Here is a 19,620-nt window from a genome sequence, read left to right on the forward strand (position 1 = left end):
AGTGATGATCGTGGATATCCTTATGTTGTTCTTGATCTTAGGGGAAAAGCCCTCAGTTTTTCCATAATTGAGTATAATTTTAGTGAAAATTTTCATAGCCTTTCATGGCCTTTGTTATTTTGAGATATATTCCCTGTAAACCTACTTCGTTGAGGGTTTTTATCATAAATGGATGTTGTACTTTGTCAAATGCTTTTTTTGTATCTATTGAAATGATCATACAGTTATTTTTTATCCTTTCTCTTGATGTGATGTATTACATTGATTGATTTACAAGTATCAAACCATGCTTGCACCCCCCAGAATAAATTCCACTTGATCACAGTGAATGATTTTTTATGTATTGTTGGATTCAGTTTGATAATATTTGGTTGAGGATTTTGCATCTATGTTCATCAGAGATGTTGGCCTGTAGTTTTCTTTTTTGTCGTGTCTTTGTCTCGTTTTGGTAACAGGGTAATGTAGGCCTCACAGAATTAATTTGGAAGCTTTCCTTCCTCTTTAGTATTTGGAATAGTTTGAGAAGATTAGATGTTAATTCTTTTTTAAATGTTTGGTAGCATTCACTTCTGAAGCCATATGGTCCTAGACTTTGTTTGTTGGGATTTTTTGATTACTGATTCAGTTTCATTGCTGGTAATGGGTCTGTTCAATTTTTTATTTCTTCCTGATTTAGTTTTGGGAGGTTATACATTTCTAGGAATTTATCCATTTCTTCTAGGTTGTCTAGTTTATTGGCATATAATTGCTCATAATATTCTCTTATAGTTGCATTTCTGTGGTATTGGTTGTTATTTCTCCTCTTTCATTTCTGATATTTTTATTTGAGCTCTCTCTCCATTTTCTTTTTTTATGAGTCTGGCTAAGGGTTTATAATTTCTTTGCAAGAACCAACTTCTGGTTTTATTGACCTGTTCCATTATTTCTTTAGTTTCTAATTTGTCTATTTCTGTCCTAATCTTTATTATTTCCTTCCTACTATTGTTTTTAGGTTTTGTTTGTTATTCCTTTTCTAACTCCTGTAGGTGTAAGGTTAGGTTGTTTATTTAATATTTTTCTTGCTTGTTGAGGTAGGCCTGTAAATTTATAAAATTCCTTCTTTTTAAAAAAGATTGTATTTATTTGTCAGAGAGAGACACATCACAAGTGTGGGGGGTGGGAGTGGCAGGCAGAGGGAGAAGCAGGCTCCCCACTGAGCAAGGAGCCTGACACTGGACTTGACCCAGGATCCTGGGATCATGGCCTGAGCTGAAGGCAGAAGCTTGACTGAGCCATTTATTCATGAGAGCCACAAGGCACCCCTAAAATTCCCTCTTCGCACAGCTTTTGCTGTATCCCAAGAATTTTGGATCATTTTTTTTCATTTTTGTTTGTCTCCATGTATTTTTGGTTTCCTCCTTGATTTCTCTGGTTGATCCATTCATTGTTTAATAGCATATTGTTTAACCTCCATGTATTTATATTCTTTCCAGATTTTTTCTTGTGGTTGACTTCTAGTTTCATAGTGCTATGGTAGGAAAAGATATAGGGTATGTCTTTGATCTTTTTGAATTTGTTGAGCCTTGTTTTGGGCCTAATCTATTTTGGAGAATGCTTCATGTGCACTTGAAAAGAATGTGTATTCCATTGTTCTAGGATGGAATGTTCTGAATATCTGTTAGATCCATCTGGTCCAATGTGTCATTCAACCCCACTGTTTTCACGTTAATTTTCTGTTTGGATGACCTATCCATTGATGTAAGTGGGGTGCTAAAGTCCCCTATATTATTGTATTACTATTGATTAGCTCCTTTATGTTTGTTAATATCTGCTTCATGTATTTGGTTGCTCCCATGTTGGGTGCATAAATATATACAATTGTGATGTCTTCTTATAGGATTATTTCCCTATATGGTGTCTTTCTTTGTCTCTTGTTACAGTCTTTGTTTTAATGTTTATTTTGTCCAATATAAATACTGCTATCCTGGGTTTCTTCTCACCTCCATTTTCATGATAAATGTTTTTCCATCCCTTCTCTTTCAATCTGCATGTGTCTTTAGGTCTGAATTGTAATCAGCATATAGACGAGTCTTGCTTTCTTATCCATTCCATAACCCTGTGTTTTTTTGATTGGAACATTTAGTCCATTTACATTCAAAGTAATTATTGATAGATGAGAACTTATTGTCATTTTGTTACTTGTTTTATGATTGTTTTTGTAGTTCTCTGTTTTTTTCTTCTCTTGCTTTCTTATCTCATGATTTTGTTTGGTTTCTTTAGTGATATATTTGGATTTGTTTCTCTATTTTTTTACTTATTTATTTCCAGTTTTTGATTAGTGGTTAGGTTTGTGTATAACATCTTCTGCATATAGCCGTCTATATTAAGATGATGGTCCCTTAAATTTAAGTCCTTTCTGTACTCCTCTCCCCCCATATTTTAGGTATATGGTGTCATACTTTACACCCTTTTTTATGTGAATCCCTTGACTGATTTTTTTTTTTTTTAAGATTTTGTTTATTTATTCATGAGAGACACAGAGAGAGAAAGAAGCAGAGACACAGGCAGAGGGAGAAGCAGAGTCCATGCAGGGAGCCCCATGCGAGACTCAATCCCAGAACCCCAGGATCATGCCCTGAGCCCAAGGCAGACGCTTAACCGCTGAGCCAGGTGTCCCTTCCCTTGACTGATTTTTATAGATATACTTAATTTTACTACTTTTGTCTGTCCTGTCTTTTGTGCTCCTGCTTATGGTCTTTCCTTTCCAGTCAGGGTCCCCTTTAACATTTCTCATAAGACTGGTTTAGTGGTGATGAATTTCTTTAACCTTTGTCTGGGAAACTCTTAATGTCTCCTTTTATTCTGAACAATAGCTTTGCTGGATTAAGTATTCTTTTGATTTTTTTGGATTGAGTATTCTTAGCTGAAGGTTTTGTCTTATAGCATTTTGAATATATAATACTACTCCCTTCTCGCCCACAAAGTTTTTGCTGAAAAATCAGCTGATAGTCTTATGGGGCTTCCCTTGTATATGACTGTTTTTTTTTTCTTGCCGTTTTTAAAATTCTCTTTTTAATTTTAATTACTATGTGTCTTGGTGTGGACCTCCTCTGGTTGATTTTGCTGGATCTCTCTGTGCTTCCTGATCTGGATTTGTTTCCTTCCTCAGATTCGGGAAGTTTTCAGCCTTTATTTCATCAAGTGAATTTTCTGACCCCCATTTTTTTTCTTTTTCTGGGATCCCTATAATGTGAATGTTATTATGCTTGATGGTATTGCTAAGCTCCCTTAGTCTACTTTCATTTTTTATTGTTATTTTTCTCTGTTCTTTTCAGCTTGATTTATTTCCATTACTTTGTCCTTCAGGTTGCTGATCTCTTCTTCTTCCTTTTATCTACTATTTATCCCACCTAGTGTATTTTTTAATTTCATATATTAAGTTCTTCATCTCTGTTTTTTTTTTTAAATGTTTTCTATCTCTTTGTTAATAGTCTCACTGAGGTCCTCTACTCTTAAGTCCAATGAATATCTTTATGATCATTTCTTTAATGTCTTTTTTTTTTTTTAAAGATTTTATTTATTTATTCATGAGAGACAGAGAAAGAGAAAGGCAGAGACATAGGCAGTAGAGTGAGCCCAATGTGGGACTCCATCCCAGGGTCCTGAAATCATGACCTGAGCCAAAGGCAGATGCTCAACCACTGAGCCACCCAGGTGCCCCTCTTTAAGGTCTTTTTTTTTTACATTTTTTAAAAAAGATTTATTTATTTATTCATTCAGAGAGAGCGAGAGAGAGGCAGAGACACAGGCAGAGGGAGAAGCAGGCCCCATGCAGGAAGCCCGATGTGGGACTCAATCCTGGGTCTCCAGGATCACACCCTGGGCTGCAGGCGGCGCTAAACCGCTGCGCCACCAGGGCTACCCTCTCCGGGATCTCCTAAGCCGAGCCCGCTGCCCTGCGGATTGTAAGAACTACAAAATTTGACCCCTCTGATTTTCAAAGCCAAATATGGGAATTTGTCTTCTTGTGTGGGATGCCTATGCCTGGGATGCTTTCCCTCTACTGCCCACCTTGCCCCCTGACCCTTGAACAGTCCTGTCCTTCCCACTCTCTTTCATGATGTCTCTTCTCTCCATTTATTTGTGGAGAGTCTGTTCTGCTGGTCTTCTGGTGTTTTCTGGGTTATTTACACTGATGTGGGTGTTTTCCAGTTTTATTTGTGGGACAAGGTGAGCTTAAGATCCTCCTGCTCCTCTGTCTTCCCTGGAGGTCTCCCTCTTTCTATAACTCTTATTTGATAAATATTGCAATTCCTGATGATACCATCTAAAATTCTGTTGATCTTTTCTTATACTTTCCCTGTGTACATATATATATATGTGTGTGTGTGTAGCTGTTTGTGAAATCCTAATATCAGTTTCTTAGGACACTAAATTTGGGGTGAGGGGTTGTGAGAGCTTCTTTTTTTATTTTGGGTTCCTTATCTAAGTTACAGTATAATAGCTGCAGGTATGATCTTATAATTTGGACAAAAAGAAAACATAGCTGAATTCACTCTATCTTTCTATGAAGTTAAATTAAGAAATTTAGTAAAAGCACTTAAACACTGCATTTGTAAAATATTCCTATGGAAAACTAAAATATTCCAGGAAACAGTAGGAATATATATATATATATATATATATATATATATATATATATATACTGTCATTAAAAATATAATATAACCTAAGATTCTTTTCTTTTTTAATTCCATAATAATGGGTCAATTTATGGTAATGCTGTGGGTTAGATAACTGATCAATGACCTTACAATTTTATCTTCTTTCACATTCAGGTTTTAAAAACTAATTTGGCCGTGAGTAGAACTGGGCAGTACTCTGGGATTTTGGATTGTGCCAGGAAGATTTGGAAATTTGAAAGGGTTACAGGCTTTTACAAAGGCTGTGTCCCTAGTCTTCTGGCTGTCATACCATATGTAGGCATAGATTTTACTATTTATGAGGTGAGTTTATTTCCATGATGGACTTAAAAACAGATTTATTCGTTCTGAAATTATAGTACAACTTAAAAATTTTTTTATCAAATTATAAATTTAAGGCAGAGTTATTAGAAACACAAATTTTACAGTTTGTTTTGCTGGTTCCTCTTCTTCAGGATTACATAGTAGTTTTCTCTGAGTGTTGATCTCAACCTCCCCTCTTCTCTCCCTGCACACTACCCACTGTCCTTTGATGACTCCATCTATTGCTTGGTTTCAAGATAGCTGGTATACCACTTACTTGCAGATCTGTTTTTTAACCTCTCTTCTGACCTCTAGACTACCAAGGAGATTGCATGACATTATTTTGCTTTTTTTTTTCTTTCTGGCATCAGAAGTCTGATTTGTCTCTGTCAGACTTCAGGGAGAAACACAGCACCTCCAGTGGAGTCTGGAGTCCCTTACAACAAACCCCAGGCCCCTGTGCCTGGCAGGAGCATCTTTATAAGGGAAGTTCTGACTGCCCAACTTGGGAACAGCCAAATATGTAAACCTATTACTAACAAACTTAAAGTGCATTGATAATAATACAATAATAGTAGGGGCCATTCACCCCTCATCACAGCAGTGAACAGATTACCTAAGCAGAAAATCATTTATAAGGAAACAATGGCTTTGAATGACACACTGGGCCAGGTGGATTTCACAGACATATTCAGAGCATTTCATCCTAAAGCAGCAGAATACACATTCTTTTTGAGTGCATGTGGAACATTCTCCAGAACAGATCACACACTGGCTCACAAATCAAGCCTCAATGGGTACAAAAGACTAAGGTGACTAAGGTCATACCATGCATATTTTCAGACCACAACGCCATGAAACTTGAAGTCAACCACAAGAGCAAATTTGGAAAAACAACAAATACATGGAAGTTAAAGGACATTCTACTAAAGAATGAATCGGTTAACCAGAAAATTAAAGAAGAAAATAAAAATTAAAGAAGAAATAAAAAATACATGAAAGCAAATGAAAATGAAAATAGGACAGTCCAAACTTTTGGGATGCAGCAAAGGCAGTCAAAAGATAGAAATATATAGCAATACAGGCCTTCCTCAAAAAGCAAGAAAAATCTCAAATATATAACCTAGCCTTACAACTAAAGGAGCCAGAAAAAGAATAGGAAATAAAGCTGAAAACCAGCAGAAGAAGGGCAATAATTAAGATTGGAGCAGAAATAAATGATATAGAAATTAAAAAAAAACAACAACAACAGTAAAACAGATCAACTAAAGGAGGTGCTGGTTCTTTGAAAGAATTAACCAAATTGATAAATCCCTAGCCAGACTTATCAAAAAAGTGAAGAGAAAGGACACAAATCAAATCACAAATGAAAGAGGAGAGATCACAACCAACACCACAGAAATACAAACAATTAGAATATTATGAGTAATATGCCAACAAATTGGGCAATCTGGAAGAAATGGATAATTCCTAGAAATATATAAACTGCTGAAACTGAAACAGGAATAAATAGACAATTTGAACAGACTCATAGCCAGCAAAGAAATGGAATCACTAATCAAAAATCTCCCAACAAACCAGTCGAGGGCCAATGGTTTCCCAGAGGAACTCTACCAAACATCTGAAGAATGAGTACCTATTCTTCTGAAGCTGTTCCAAAAAAATAGAAATGGAAGGGAAATTTCCAAACTCATTCTATGAGGCCAGCATTACCTTGATTCTGAAACCAAAGAGCCCATTATATAGACCAATATCCTTGATGAACATGGATGAAAAAATTCTCAACAAGATAATTGAATCCAACAGTATATTAAAAGGATTATCCACTATGATCAAGTGGGATTTATTCCTGGGCTACAGGAGTGGTTCAACATCTGCAAATCAATCAATGTGATACACTACATTAATAAAAAAAGCATAAGAACCATGTGATCCTCTCAGTAGATGCAGAAAAAGCATTTGACAAAATACAGCATCCTTTCTTGATAAAAACCCTCAAAGTAGGGATAGAAGGAACATACCTCAACATCATAAAGGCCATACAAAAGGTCCACAGCTAATATCATTCTCAATAGGAAAAACTGACAGCTTTTTCCCTAAAGTCAAAAACACAGGGATGTCCACTCTCACCACTTGTTCCACATTGTACTGGAAGTCCTAGTCTCAGCAATCAGACAACAAAAAGGAATAAAAGGTATCCAAATCCATAAGGAAAAAGACAAAATTTCACTCTTTGCAGATGACATGATACTCTTTATAGAAAACCCAAAAGACTCCACCAGAAAGTTGCTAGAACTGATATATGAATTCAGCAAAGTTGTAGTATATAAAATCGATGTACAGAAATTTGTTGCATTTCTATATACAAATAATGAAGCAGCAGAAAGAGAAATCAAGGAATGAGTCCCATTTATAATTACACCAAAAACCATAAGATACCTAGGAATAAACCTAACTAAAGAGGTAAAAGATCTGTAAGGTGAAAACCATTGAACACTTATGAAAGAAGCTGAGGAAGACACAAAGAAATGGAAAAACATTTCATGCTGAAGGTTCCTCGAGTTAAAAATAGAACCCTATGACCCAGCAATTGCACTAGTAGGTATGTATCCACTGGGTAAAAAAATGCTGATTTGAAGGGGCACATGCACCCCACAGGTTTAAAGCAGCACTATCAACAATAGCCAAATTATGGAAAGAGCCCAAATAGCCATTGACAGATCAATGGATAAAGAAGATGTGGTATAGGGGAGCCTGGGTGCTTCAGTTGGCTAAACATCAGCCTTCAGCTCAAGTCATGATGTCAGGGTCCTGGGATTGACTCCCATGTTGGGCTCCCTGCTCAGTGGGAAGCCTGCTTCTCCATTTCCTTCTGTCCCTCCCCCCTCTTGTGCTCTTTCCTTCTCTTTCAAATAATAAATAAAATATTTTAAAAAGAAAGATGTGATATATATATATGTATATATATATCACACAAATATATACAATGGAATATTACTCAGTGATCAAAAAGAATGAAATCTTGCCATTAGCAACAATGTGGATGGAATTAGAGTGTAATATGCTAAGCAAAGGAAATCCATCAGAGAAAAACAAATGCCATATGATTTCACTCATATTTGGAATTTAAGAAACAAAACATGAACATGGGTGAAGGGAAGAAAAAAATAAAATAGGATAAAAACAGAGAGGGAGGCAAACCATAAAAGATACTTAAGTATAGAGAACAAAATGGGAGTTGCTGGAGGGGAGGTGAATGGGGGGACAGGATAAAAGGGTGATGGGCATTAAGGAGGGCAATTACTGGATGAGCACTGGGGGTATATGTAAGTGACAAATCACTAAATTCTACTCCCGAAAGTATTACTACACTGTATGTTAACTAACATGAATTTAAATAAAAAATATAAATACAATTAATTAACTACAGCTTTAAAAAAAGTAAGAGGAGAATGTAAGTTTTTGGGGGGGCTACGTATGAGAAATAATGACTTTTTTTCTAGGTTAATATTGTCCAGTTTCTTTTTTTTTTTTTTAATATTGTCCAGTTTCACTTTGGTCATTCTCTATAGCTGATTCTGATAGACCATCAGGCATGGACTTTCTTACCCAAATCCCTCTCTATTTGGTAATTCCTGGGACCTTCCACCCCCAGCAAACTTTTTAATTCTCATCAGCGGTTAGGATAGCAATTAGAATTGTGGACTCGGACTGCTTGAGTTCTAATTCTGGCTCCACGGTTTTCTTAACCTCTCTGGGCCTGGATTCTCTCACCTTAAAAATGAGGATTTAAAAAAAAATGAGGATTTATTCAGTAAACAAATAATGATTGAGTTGCATGTACGAAGCTCTGTTCTAGGTGCACCAAACAAGAGAGACAGAAAGTCCTGTCACTGGGGATCTCAACATTCTTCAACTGGGAGACAGACAATAAATTATTTAAACGAATAATGCCTTAGTGATAAGGGTTATAGAGAGAAACAGAACAGGAAAGCAGAATAGGTAGCATTAGGGACTGAAATTTTCAATATCATGGTCTGGGAAGGTCCTCCTGAGAAGGTGAATTTTGAGCAAAGAACAAAGAAATGGAGAGGGTGAGCCATGTATAAATCTACAGAGAAAACGGGGTGGGAATGTGCCTGTGTAGCTGCAGTGGAGGAAACCGAGGGTTAGTAGGAGGTGAGGTCAGAGAACGACATTTAGCAGAGCCTTGCAGGCCGTGGAAAGTACTTGGCACCCTTGTTGAATCAGTTGGCCATCATGAAAGAGTTTATTTCTGGACTCCTGAATTTTACTTCATTGATCTGTATGTCTATGCTTATGTATCACACTGGCTTGGTTGGTGGAGGTCTGTAGTCAGTTTTAAAATCAAAGTGTAAATTATTTAACCTTGTTCTTTCCTAAGCATTGCTTTGGCTATGCTGGATCCCTTACATTTTCATGTGAATTTTAAGATCAGCTAGTGTCGGAAGTTCTAGGACAATGGAGAATGTAGTTGTTCACTTGAAAGAATGATGCTGGTATGTTGGGAGAGTGAATGGTCAAGGAAAATACGGTATCATTTCAGTGAAAAACCATGGATCCACTTAAGATTTTATGATCATGAATTTAAAATGAGACCAATCAGCATGGGTGTGTGTTTTCTCAGTCATGTTCAGCTGTATTCTGAACTATTTTCATAGCATATGAAATCACCATTTACTCTTGTCACTCTTATTCTCTTATGAGAGTTTTCCAAAGGCTGTATGGTTTGTGATGACATCAGTGCTCTTATGGCTATTTAATGTGTTTCTTGTGTTTATAATTTTTCTGTTTTAATATCTAACACAATAGATAATATTGATAGATATAACCCATAGAAACAAAAACTTTTTGGTGTTCTCAACAACTTTTAAGAGTATAGAGGAGTCCTGAAACAAAAATATTGCTGTTAAAGGGATATTGTGCAGTTTGACACAATAAACCTCCCTAAAGATTAGGTGATCAGGGCTCTCATAGTTGAGTGGATAGTGAGTTCCCATCACTAAGGTTCTCTGATCTCTGGTTTGATTATTCTCTGAATAATTCTAGTTGCTAGGATGGCACTTAGGAAAAGAGGTAATATTTAGATAATTTGAGCCCTGGAAATATTGGGGGTAAGGCTTTACTAACTGTAACTGAATTACACTAAAAATTGGCAGCTCAAAAATGTCCTATAGATCTTATTACTTTGTCATGGATGACTGCATTCTGCATTTTATATTCTTTTCTATAATGTAGGAGTCTATGCCTATTGTGAGAAAAGATATTAGCATTTTATTATTTTGGTTCTTCTTTAATAGTTGTTAAAGCATATTATTACTTTGTTCTCCGTCAGCTTTTGAAGACTCATTATTTACTAAACACTGATACAGAAGGCCCTGGGTTGCTGACTTTGATTGGATATAATGCCTTCTCTAACTTTTGTGGTCAGTTTATCAGCTACCCCCTGCACCTAGTGAGAACTCGCATGCAGGTTCAAGGTGAGTTTTTGTGAGGAGGATGGCAGTGTAAAAAGCTCTATGTGATTTAGGAACTTTTTTTTTTTTTTAACTTTCTGTTCTGAAGAATGTCTAAGAACCCTCCTCATTTCCATCATTCAGTGCTGCCTCTTTTAAAAAGACGAAATTAGGAAATTGTTCTTATATGAGTGGGAATGATGCTATTTATTTACCACCTTGGGTGATACAATGAATGTTTTCACACTGGAGGGGTCCAGTCTTTTTGTGAACTAGAGTTCATAAGACTGTGATAATGAGGGATTCAAAATTTAGATACCTATCTAAATGACTGTTAAAAGTCTTTTGCAAGCTGAGATGCAGTGATTCTGTTTCACTTAAAAATAACTTAAAGTGGGCAGCCCAGGTGGCTCAGCGGTTTAGTGCCGCCCTCAGTCCAGGGCGCGAGTCCCACGTTGGGCTCCCGCCATGGATCCTGTTTCTCTCTCTGTCTGTGCCTCTGCCTCTCTCTCTCTCTCTCTCTCTCTCTCTCTCTCTCTGTGTCTCTCATGAATAAATAAAATCTTAAAAAAAAAACCCAAAGTATTTGCTGATTATTAGGAAAAATTATCTATTGAACTCAGAAAAGAAAGATTATATATATATGTACATATATTATATATAATTATATATATATTATATATCGTATATATCTCCATTATATATATATTATATATATATCATATATATCTCCATAAAACTACCACCAATGTCAAGACATAGACATTTCCAGTGCTCCAGAAGGCTCCCTCATACCTTTCCCAAACAATAAACACCCTCACCCCAAGGTAGCTATTATTCTGACTTTAATCACCATTTATTAGTTTGCCTATTTTTTCTTTCTTTATTTCTTTATTTTTATTTATTTTTTCTTTAAAGAGAGTATGTGAGCAGGGAGGAGGGGCAGAGGGAGAGGGAGAGGGAGAATCTTAAGCAAGCTCAACACTCAGTGCAGAGCCCGAGGCATAGCGCAATCTCACGACCCTGAGTTCATGACCTGAACTGAAGTCGAGAGTTAGACACTGAGCCAACTGAGCCGCCCAGGTGCCCCTAGTTTGGCTATTCTTGAAAACTATGTACTGTTTTGGAAAATCATCTTTGTTTATTGCATGTAATTATCTTCTTTGGTGTATAGTATTTCTTTACGCAAATACCACACTTAATCCATTGCAATATTTTAAAATTTATTTTTTAAATTGAAGTATAGTATATTAGTTTCAGGTGCAACATAGTGATTTGACATTTATATGCATTATAAAATGCTCAGCACAATACTGTGGAAAACAAGCACTTATTTCTTTCTTATTTCACTCATATCTATATCAAGAAAAGAATTTTTGGATTATAGGGTAAATGCACATCCAGTTTTAGTAGATACTGCCAAATTGGTTTTCCAAAGTGTTTATTTCAGTTTGTACTATAATGACAATGTGTAAGAGTTCCAGTTGCTCTGCATCTTTGTTAACACTTGTTATTGTCAGTCTTTTAATTTAGACATTCTGATAATTGTGCAATAAAATTTCACTGTGGCTTTTTATTTATCAATGACTAATAATATTGAACACTTTTAATGCTCATTTTAAATAATTTATTTATTTTAGAGAGAAAGAGCAAGCATGAATGGGGGGAGGGGCAAAAGGAGAGGGAGAGAGAGAATCCCAAACCAACTGTGCTGAGCCCAGAGCCTAACACAGGGCTCAATCCCCCGACCCTGAGTTCATGACCAGAGCTGAAATCAAGAAATGGGTGCTCAACCGACTGAGCCACCCAGGCAATTTTTTTTCCTTTTGATTTGATATGTACACAGCCATGGCTTCTGTGAATAGGAAAAAGTTTCTTCCTTTCCAGCTTTTATACTTTTTACCTCCTTTTCTTGCTTCATATCACTCATTAGGAGCTCCAGTACAATGCTATAATGATAATGGTAAGAGTGGACATCTTTATCTCATTCCTACTCCGAAGAAAACTGTTCCAATATTTTACCATTGAGTATGATGTTGTAGGTTTTTGGAATATACCCTTTGTGTGACTAAGGGAGTTCTCCTCTATTCCTAGTTTGTGCAAAGTGTTAAAAAAATCATGAATAGGTGTTGAATTTTATTAAATGCTTTTTCTGCCTCAAAATAATACTATTATTTTCTCCTTTTTTTTCTGTGAGTGAATGATTTTCAAGTGTTAAAGCAACTTTGAAATCATGGAATAAGTTTCACTTGGTCATGTTGCATTACCATTTTGTATAATGTTGGATTTGCTTGATAATATTCTGAATAGGATTTTTATATTATATTCATGAGAATTTTGTTGCTTGTAATGTTCCTTCCTGTAATGTTTCTGTCAAGTTTTTGTATTAATGTTACATTTGCTCCATAAAGATAGTTAGAAAATGTTCCCTCTTTTTCTAGTCTTCGGATGAATTTGTGTATAGCTAGAATTTTTTTTCCTTAAATATTCGGGAGAACTCATCAGTGAAGCCAATTTTGCCTGGATATTTTTGATGGAAGGTGGTTTTTTTTCCCTGTTCTATATTTTAATAACAGTTTCTAGTTCTTTAAAAGGTATGGATTGTTCAGGTTTCCTATTATTCCATCAATTTTGAGGTATTGTGCTTTTTAAAGAATCTATCCATTTCATCTAAATTGTTTAAGCCTAATAGCATAACATCATTAATAGTGTCCTTTTAATATGCCTTTAATAATGACTGTAGGTTTTACAGTGAAGTCTCCTTTTTATTTTCTGATATTAGCAATTTGTTATTTTTGTTTTTCTTAATCAGTTTATTTGGGGTTTATCATTTTTATTCATCTTTTGGTTTTGTTGATTTTCCTATATTGTACATTCGTGTTCTGTTTCATTGTTTTCTGTTCTTATTTTTGTTATTTTTATCCTCTTTTTTTGCTTGTTTTTTTGTTTAGTTTCTTAGGTTCAAAGTTTAGATCTGGGGTTGCCAAACTATGCCTCGCAGGCCAAATCTTACCCACCACCCACGTGTGTAAGTAAAATGTAATTGGAACACAGTCAGGCTATTTATTTCTGTACTATCTACAGCTATTTTCATGCTACAATGGTAGACTTGAGTAGTTGCTAGAGACCATGTGGCCCACAAAGCTTAAAATATTTACTATCTGGCCTATTACAGCAAAAGTTTGCTGACTCCTGTTTAATATAATTGATTTAAAATATTTTTTCTTTTTTGATATACCAATTCTGATTTCTGAATATTTCTCTAAGTACTGCTTTACTTATATTCCATAAACTGATAATATTTGCATTATCATTCATTTCAAAATATCATCCAAATTTCCATTGTGATTTCTTTCTGACTCACTGGTTATTTAGAAATATATTTACAAACATTTGGGGATTTTTTCCAATGATCTTTCTGATATTGAACTTGTAGTCTAATTGCACTGCAAAAAGAGAATGTACTCTATAGGATTTCTATTCTTTGAAATTTATTGAGATCTGTCTTACTGGCCCAGATATGGTCAATTTTGGTGAATGTTCACTGTATACTTGAAAAGAAAGAGGATTTTGAAGTTGTACTTAGTGTCCTATATATGTATTCTATAAAGTAACTTAGTGAAGTGTTAATCAAATGTTTTATATCCTTGCTGATTTTTTTAATCTGCTTTTTTCTATTAGTTACTGACAGAGGTGTGTTTAAATCTCTAACCATGATGGTGGATTTATTTAACTCTCTTTTAATTTAGTCTATTTTTCTTTCTATATTTGAAGCTATAGTATTATGTATATTAAAACTTAGTACTGATTTTTATTATGAAATGTGTCCTCTTTATTGCTGGTAATATTTGTTTTTGCTTTAAAAAGTCTACTTTGTCTGATATTAATGTAGTTACAGTAACTTTTTTTTTTTTTAGTTACAGTAACTTTCTTTTGATTAATGTTCACTTGGTATAATTTTTTAGAGCATCTTTTTACTTTCAATCTTTATGTGTCCTTATATATAGTGTGTCCATTCTGAAAAGCACATAGTTAGATCTTTAAAAAAAATCCCATGTGATTATTTTGTCTTTTAATTAACATTTAGTTATATTTATATTTTAAAGTAGTGTTACAGTTGCATTTAAGTGGAGACCACATATTAAAGTGCTACATCTTATTGCTTCCATTTTTCATTTTCTTTTATCTCTCTCTTTTTTTGGGTCTCCTTTTGAATTAGGTATATTCATTATTTCAATATTTCTCATCAGTTATTTGATCCTGTTTTTTATTTTATTTTTATCATGCCTCATTATTTTAGATTGAATAATGAGCATTTTGTGGGAAAAATTGTAAACTCTGGATGATGTTATTTTTCTCCAAATAGGGCTAACCTTTCTTCCTGTAGGTAGCTACAGTATAGGCAGACCAACTTAAATCTATTGAAGGTTGGTTTTAGATCTGTTAGGGATGATTTATTTTAGCTCTGGCCTTTCCCCAAGGTACTTACTCGTAGAGTATGGCCCTCGCTGCTAGACATAACCTTTTGTGGGTTTTATCTGAAAGTCTAGAGTGGTTACCAAGGTGTCTCACCTCACCTTGTTGGGTCTGAACTTCACCTTTATGACCCAGCTAAAGTCTATCCCTAGATCTTTAGCCTTCCACCTGCTCTTTTCTGCTGGTTTTTGTGATATCTCATTTGGTGCAGCGTTAGAATTGGCAATACCTCAATGGAAAACTGCAGAGAGTCTTTTGGACTCATTTCATTAGTATTACCTCTATTTCAGATTTTGCTCAAGTATCTGGCACATTGGCATCCTTGAGTTCCAACTTTTGTCTTCAGTTCAGTAACACTCCTATTTTCTGGTTGGACCCTATTCTTTCATGCTGAAAATTGTCAAATGGCCTAAAGTTAAAAAAAAAAACAAAAACAAAACCAGAGTGAAATGTAGTGCTTATCTCTACACTTTTCTTCTCTCAGGGATCCTAGTCTTGTTTCCATTGATTACTCTCAAACAATGATTTCATGTATTTTATTCTTATTTTAATAGCTAATTTTATTTGTAGGGTGAATCTGAAAAACTACTCTGTTATAACTAGAATTGAAAATCCTCTTTTGTTCTTTTGACATCTCTGTATTTGTTTCTGAGCTCTTCTGTTTCTTTTCTTTTTTAAAAAATGATGTCCCATGGTCACTTGTTCCTGCTCTCAAATCTGTAACCAACTGTATTTCCTTTTACTGCCTAGGGTAGTGATGTTTCAAAATCAGTATCTGAGTCCTGGGATCATCAGCTAATGTAGAAGCTATTAAGTTAAAGGGATTTGGGGAATAGTATATTTACATGATGCCACAGTATCATCTATCAGAGTTATTGCTAATTGCAAAGAGGAAAACATGCCTTTACAATGGAGAGAAAGGGTGGTCATTATTGTAACCAGTCAACCAGCTTGGCAACCAGTATTGGCAACAGTAAAATAAAAGAACCTCTGACATAATGTGCCTCATGATGTAATGTAATATGAAGTGCATAGCATCTACTATGAAGTACTCTTGCCCAAAAAGTTTTACTCGCATATGGAAATGCTTTTGGACTTAAAAGAAATACAGGGGATCAAGGGATACATTAAATGATGCTATCAAGAATGAATCAGACAAATCTAGAATATAGTATATTCTATAAGACAACTGGCCTGGGCTATTCAAAAGCCATTGTTATAGAAAAAGTGGTGGTTGTGGGGGAATGACTGGTACTAGTCTTGATTAGGAAAGTGAAGAACTATAGCCAATGCAACGAGTGAAATTTGTTTAGATTTTAGTTTGGAAAAAAACAAACCCCGCTCTAAGTGACATTTTTGGGACAATTAGGAAAATTTTAATAAGGAGGTACTTGGTGAGATAGAGAATTATTTTTAATTTCCTCAGGCATAATTATGACTTGGGTTATGTAGATTAATGTCTTTGTGTTTAGAATATGTTGAAGTTTTTAGGGTTGCAAGTTTCATGGTGTTTGTAACTACTTTCAGAGTGCATACATTCACACACATTTATATATACATAGAGACAAAAATAAGTACAGCAAAATGTTAAAATTTGAAACTAGGTGGTGAGTATACAAATGTTCATTGTATTATTCTTTCTGTAGTTTATAGTTTTCACAATATGAAAGATGGAGTAAACCAATGGGGGGGTGTAGGTTCAACATTAGAGAAAAAATAAGGATGTTCCATATTCTTTTACAAAATTATAGAAATTGATAGCAATGTTATTAGCATCTACTAAAAAATAAAAGGCCAAAATATGAATGTAGTAATAGAACATTCTCGAAGAAATTCCATGGTGAGTAAATATTTTCTAAAATTTCAAAATAATTTAATCTAGATTTCAAAGGAATTATTTTATTTTGGGTGGGGAAGTATGGAGGGAGGAAATGTTTAGATTAAAGCAAATAGCAGCAGACAAAATTTTCAGTTCTTTACTGCTTTTTACTTAGTTATGTCAATTTTGGGAACATAGAATAATGATTAAGGAGAAAAATGCTAGCTAAAGAATTTGAGAATGTTACCAGGTACTATGCAATATGCCAGGCATGTGGAATATGAGTAAGCAAAAACACATTGCTCATGGAATTGATGGTCTAGCAGGGAAGACAGTTATTAATTAAATATTGACACAAAGTACATAAACTGTGATGAGAGCTACAAAGGAAAAGTGGAGTTCTCTAAATACTACCATGGGGCGGGAGTGCTGAGGTAGTTCTGGAAGACTATCTTGGGAAAGTATTGCTTGGACTGAGAACTAAAGGCTGGGATGGGGTTAAAAGCCAAAGGTTGGGGAGTGACTTTCAGGCAAAGGGAAAAGCATGTGCAACTAGCTTTAAGAGGGAGGAAGTTTGGGGACATTTGAGAAACTAACTGAAAAGTGGCCACTATGGCTGGAGTGCAGAAAATAAGGAAGTGGTACAAGTGAGGTGGGAGCAGGAAACAGAGGCTAGACCATACTGTATTTAAGTATAGTGGGGGAATTACTGAAGTAAAAGAGTAACATAATCAGAGTTGCTTTATTAAAAGTTCTCTTTGGTTAAAGTGTGGAGAAAAAAATGAAAGAGGTGATTATGGTAAATAAGGCAAAGCAAGAGATAATGGTAGATTGGAGAACAGAGGCATGGCAGTGCACTTCTAGGTAAATGCATAGATTTGAGAGCTATTTAGAGAGTAAAACTGATGGGTAATGGTTTGGATATGTAAGATGAGGGAAACATTATAGATGGCCTTTCAATTTTCCAGTTTCCACACCTACATGAATGGTGGAGCCACTCCCTGAGAAAAGAAATAGTGAATGAGAAACATATTTGAGTTTTTTTCAGCGTTTGAGTAGTTGTTCTTAATATATAAGATGTTGAATAAAAGTACCTTTATATGTCTAGCTACTTTTAAAAATTATGTCCACAATAATTATAAGTAAATTTCACCACCAATGGACAGAATTTCTTCCTCAAGGAAAGAAAATTAAAAAGACATGAGCATCAAATAGTTCCATTAGGTTCCCTGAGTATATAATTATGATGAACCACAGATGTTCCTTTGAAACTGCTTGTGAAAGAATTTATGTAATTATATATATTTTTTTCTGTCTTAACATGTGTTTTACCTTAGTGTTTGAAAAATAGTAAATACCAAATTAATTAGGCTTTTTCCTTCCCTTTCATTTTCTAGGCATAATGGGAGGCCCACAGCTAAATATGATCAGCGTCTTTCGTCAAATTTATAAAAGCAGAGGAGTGATGAGGTTTTTCAGAGGCATGACTCCAAATTTCTTAAAGTTGCTTCCTTCAGTATGCATAAATTGTATGGTTTACGAATCAATAAAACCACTCTTGGAAATAGCATAGAAATGAAATCGTGAACTGCCATTTTATGTACATTTATTTATAAGCATAGAAATGTCTTGCCTTTCTTCTTAGCTTGCTAGAGGATTGCATGAAAAGATGCTATATCCATCCTCCAAAAAGATAAACATACAAATCAGAATTAAACACTGAATTTTAATTTTTTATAAGCCAGAATTATAGCTTATTAAGTTCTTTACGAATTAAAACCTTTAATATTCATAAAGTCTATTTAAGCTTCTCTAAAATTTAATGAATACCTACCAGAAATTTGCATTTAAATAGATTAAATTTATATTACCTAATTATATTATTAACAATATATTTTTATGTTAAAAAATTGGAGTATTTTGGAATTTTTCAGCATTTTTTGTTTTCTATTTTAAAAACTTAACATTGTTTTGCATGCATATTTTAAGTCCATTTGAAAGCATTAAAAGAAAACGTATGCATTTAAAATTATAATTAAAAGGGTTTTCAAACCCCCTTTCTTTCTCTAAACTAAACAAAACAAAATAGTTTTGTCTTAAACAATTTCATGGCTCAGAATACCTCACTCTCCCACCGTTGTTGTTAATGGAATGCTGGTGGCTTATTGCTCGCTTCTTGGGCACTCTTATTTGTGGATACAGACATTTTAAATTTACTTCTTAACATTGCTAAAAATTATAAGAAAATCGCCAATGTGAACAAAGTAAATCAGAGAAATTGATAACTCTAGTTCTTAAATCTGTATTACAATAAGAGCTTCAAATTTTTTATACTAATGAGTATATATATATATATATATATATATATATATATATATATATCTTTTATACTGTGCTTTTAAACTCCACTCTTTAAGAATAAAGAAAGGCTGGCTAGACCTCTTTTTTGAAATCTTAAACTTATATGAAGGATAAATAGTATTCTTTTTTGCCCTTAGAGGGTTGTTTTGTAGTTTGCCTCTATTTTTATTTTTTATTTATTTATTTTTTTCAAAGATTTTATTTATATATTCACGACAGAGAGAGAGAGAGAGAGAGAGAGAGAGGCAGAGACACAGGCAGAGGGAGAAGCAGGCTTCATGCAGGGAGCCCAATGCGGGACTTGATCCCAGGTCTCCAGGATCACGCCCTGAGCCGAAGGCAGATGCTCAACCCCTGAGCCACCGGGGCTGCCCATTTGCCTCTATTTTTAAAAAATTAATTTATTTTTTTTATTGAAGTATAGTTGACATACACTGTCACATTATGCTTACCACAAATGTAGCTGCCATCTGTCCTCATACAATGCTACTACAATATTATT

The 19,620-nt window shown here is 34.7% G+C and overlaps 1 protein-coding gene across 1 annotated transcript in view; it reads left to right on the top strand.

Moving 5' to 3' along the window:
* Positions 1-18,330, top strand: part of LOC112918362 (mitochondrial adenyl nucleotide antiporter SLC25A24-like) — a 45,559-nt gene extending 27,229 nt beyond the window's left edge. The window contains exons 8-10 of the mRNA XM_025996457.2: positions 4,818-4,985; positions 10,342-10,486; positions 18,155-18,330. Coding sequence (XP_025852242.2) covers positions 4,818-4,985; positions 10,342-10,486; positions 18,155-18,330 — 489 coding nt within the window. The remainder of the gene's footprint in view (positions 1-4,817; positions 4,986-10,341; positions 10,487-18,154) is intronic.
* The last annotated feature ends 1,290 nt before the right edge of the window (positions 18,331-19,620 follow it).

This window comes from Vulpes vulpes, chromosome 3 (genome assembly GCF_048418805.1).
Source record: "Vulpes vulpes isolate BD-2025 chromosome 3, VulVul3, whole genome shotgun sequence".
NCBI lineage: Eukaryota > Metazoa > Chordata > Mammalia > Carnivora > Canidae > Vulpes > Vulpes vulpes.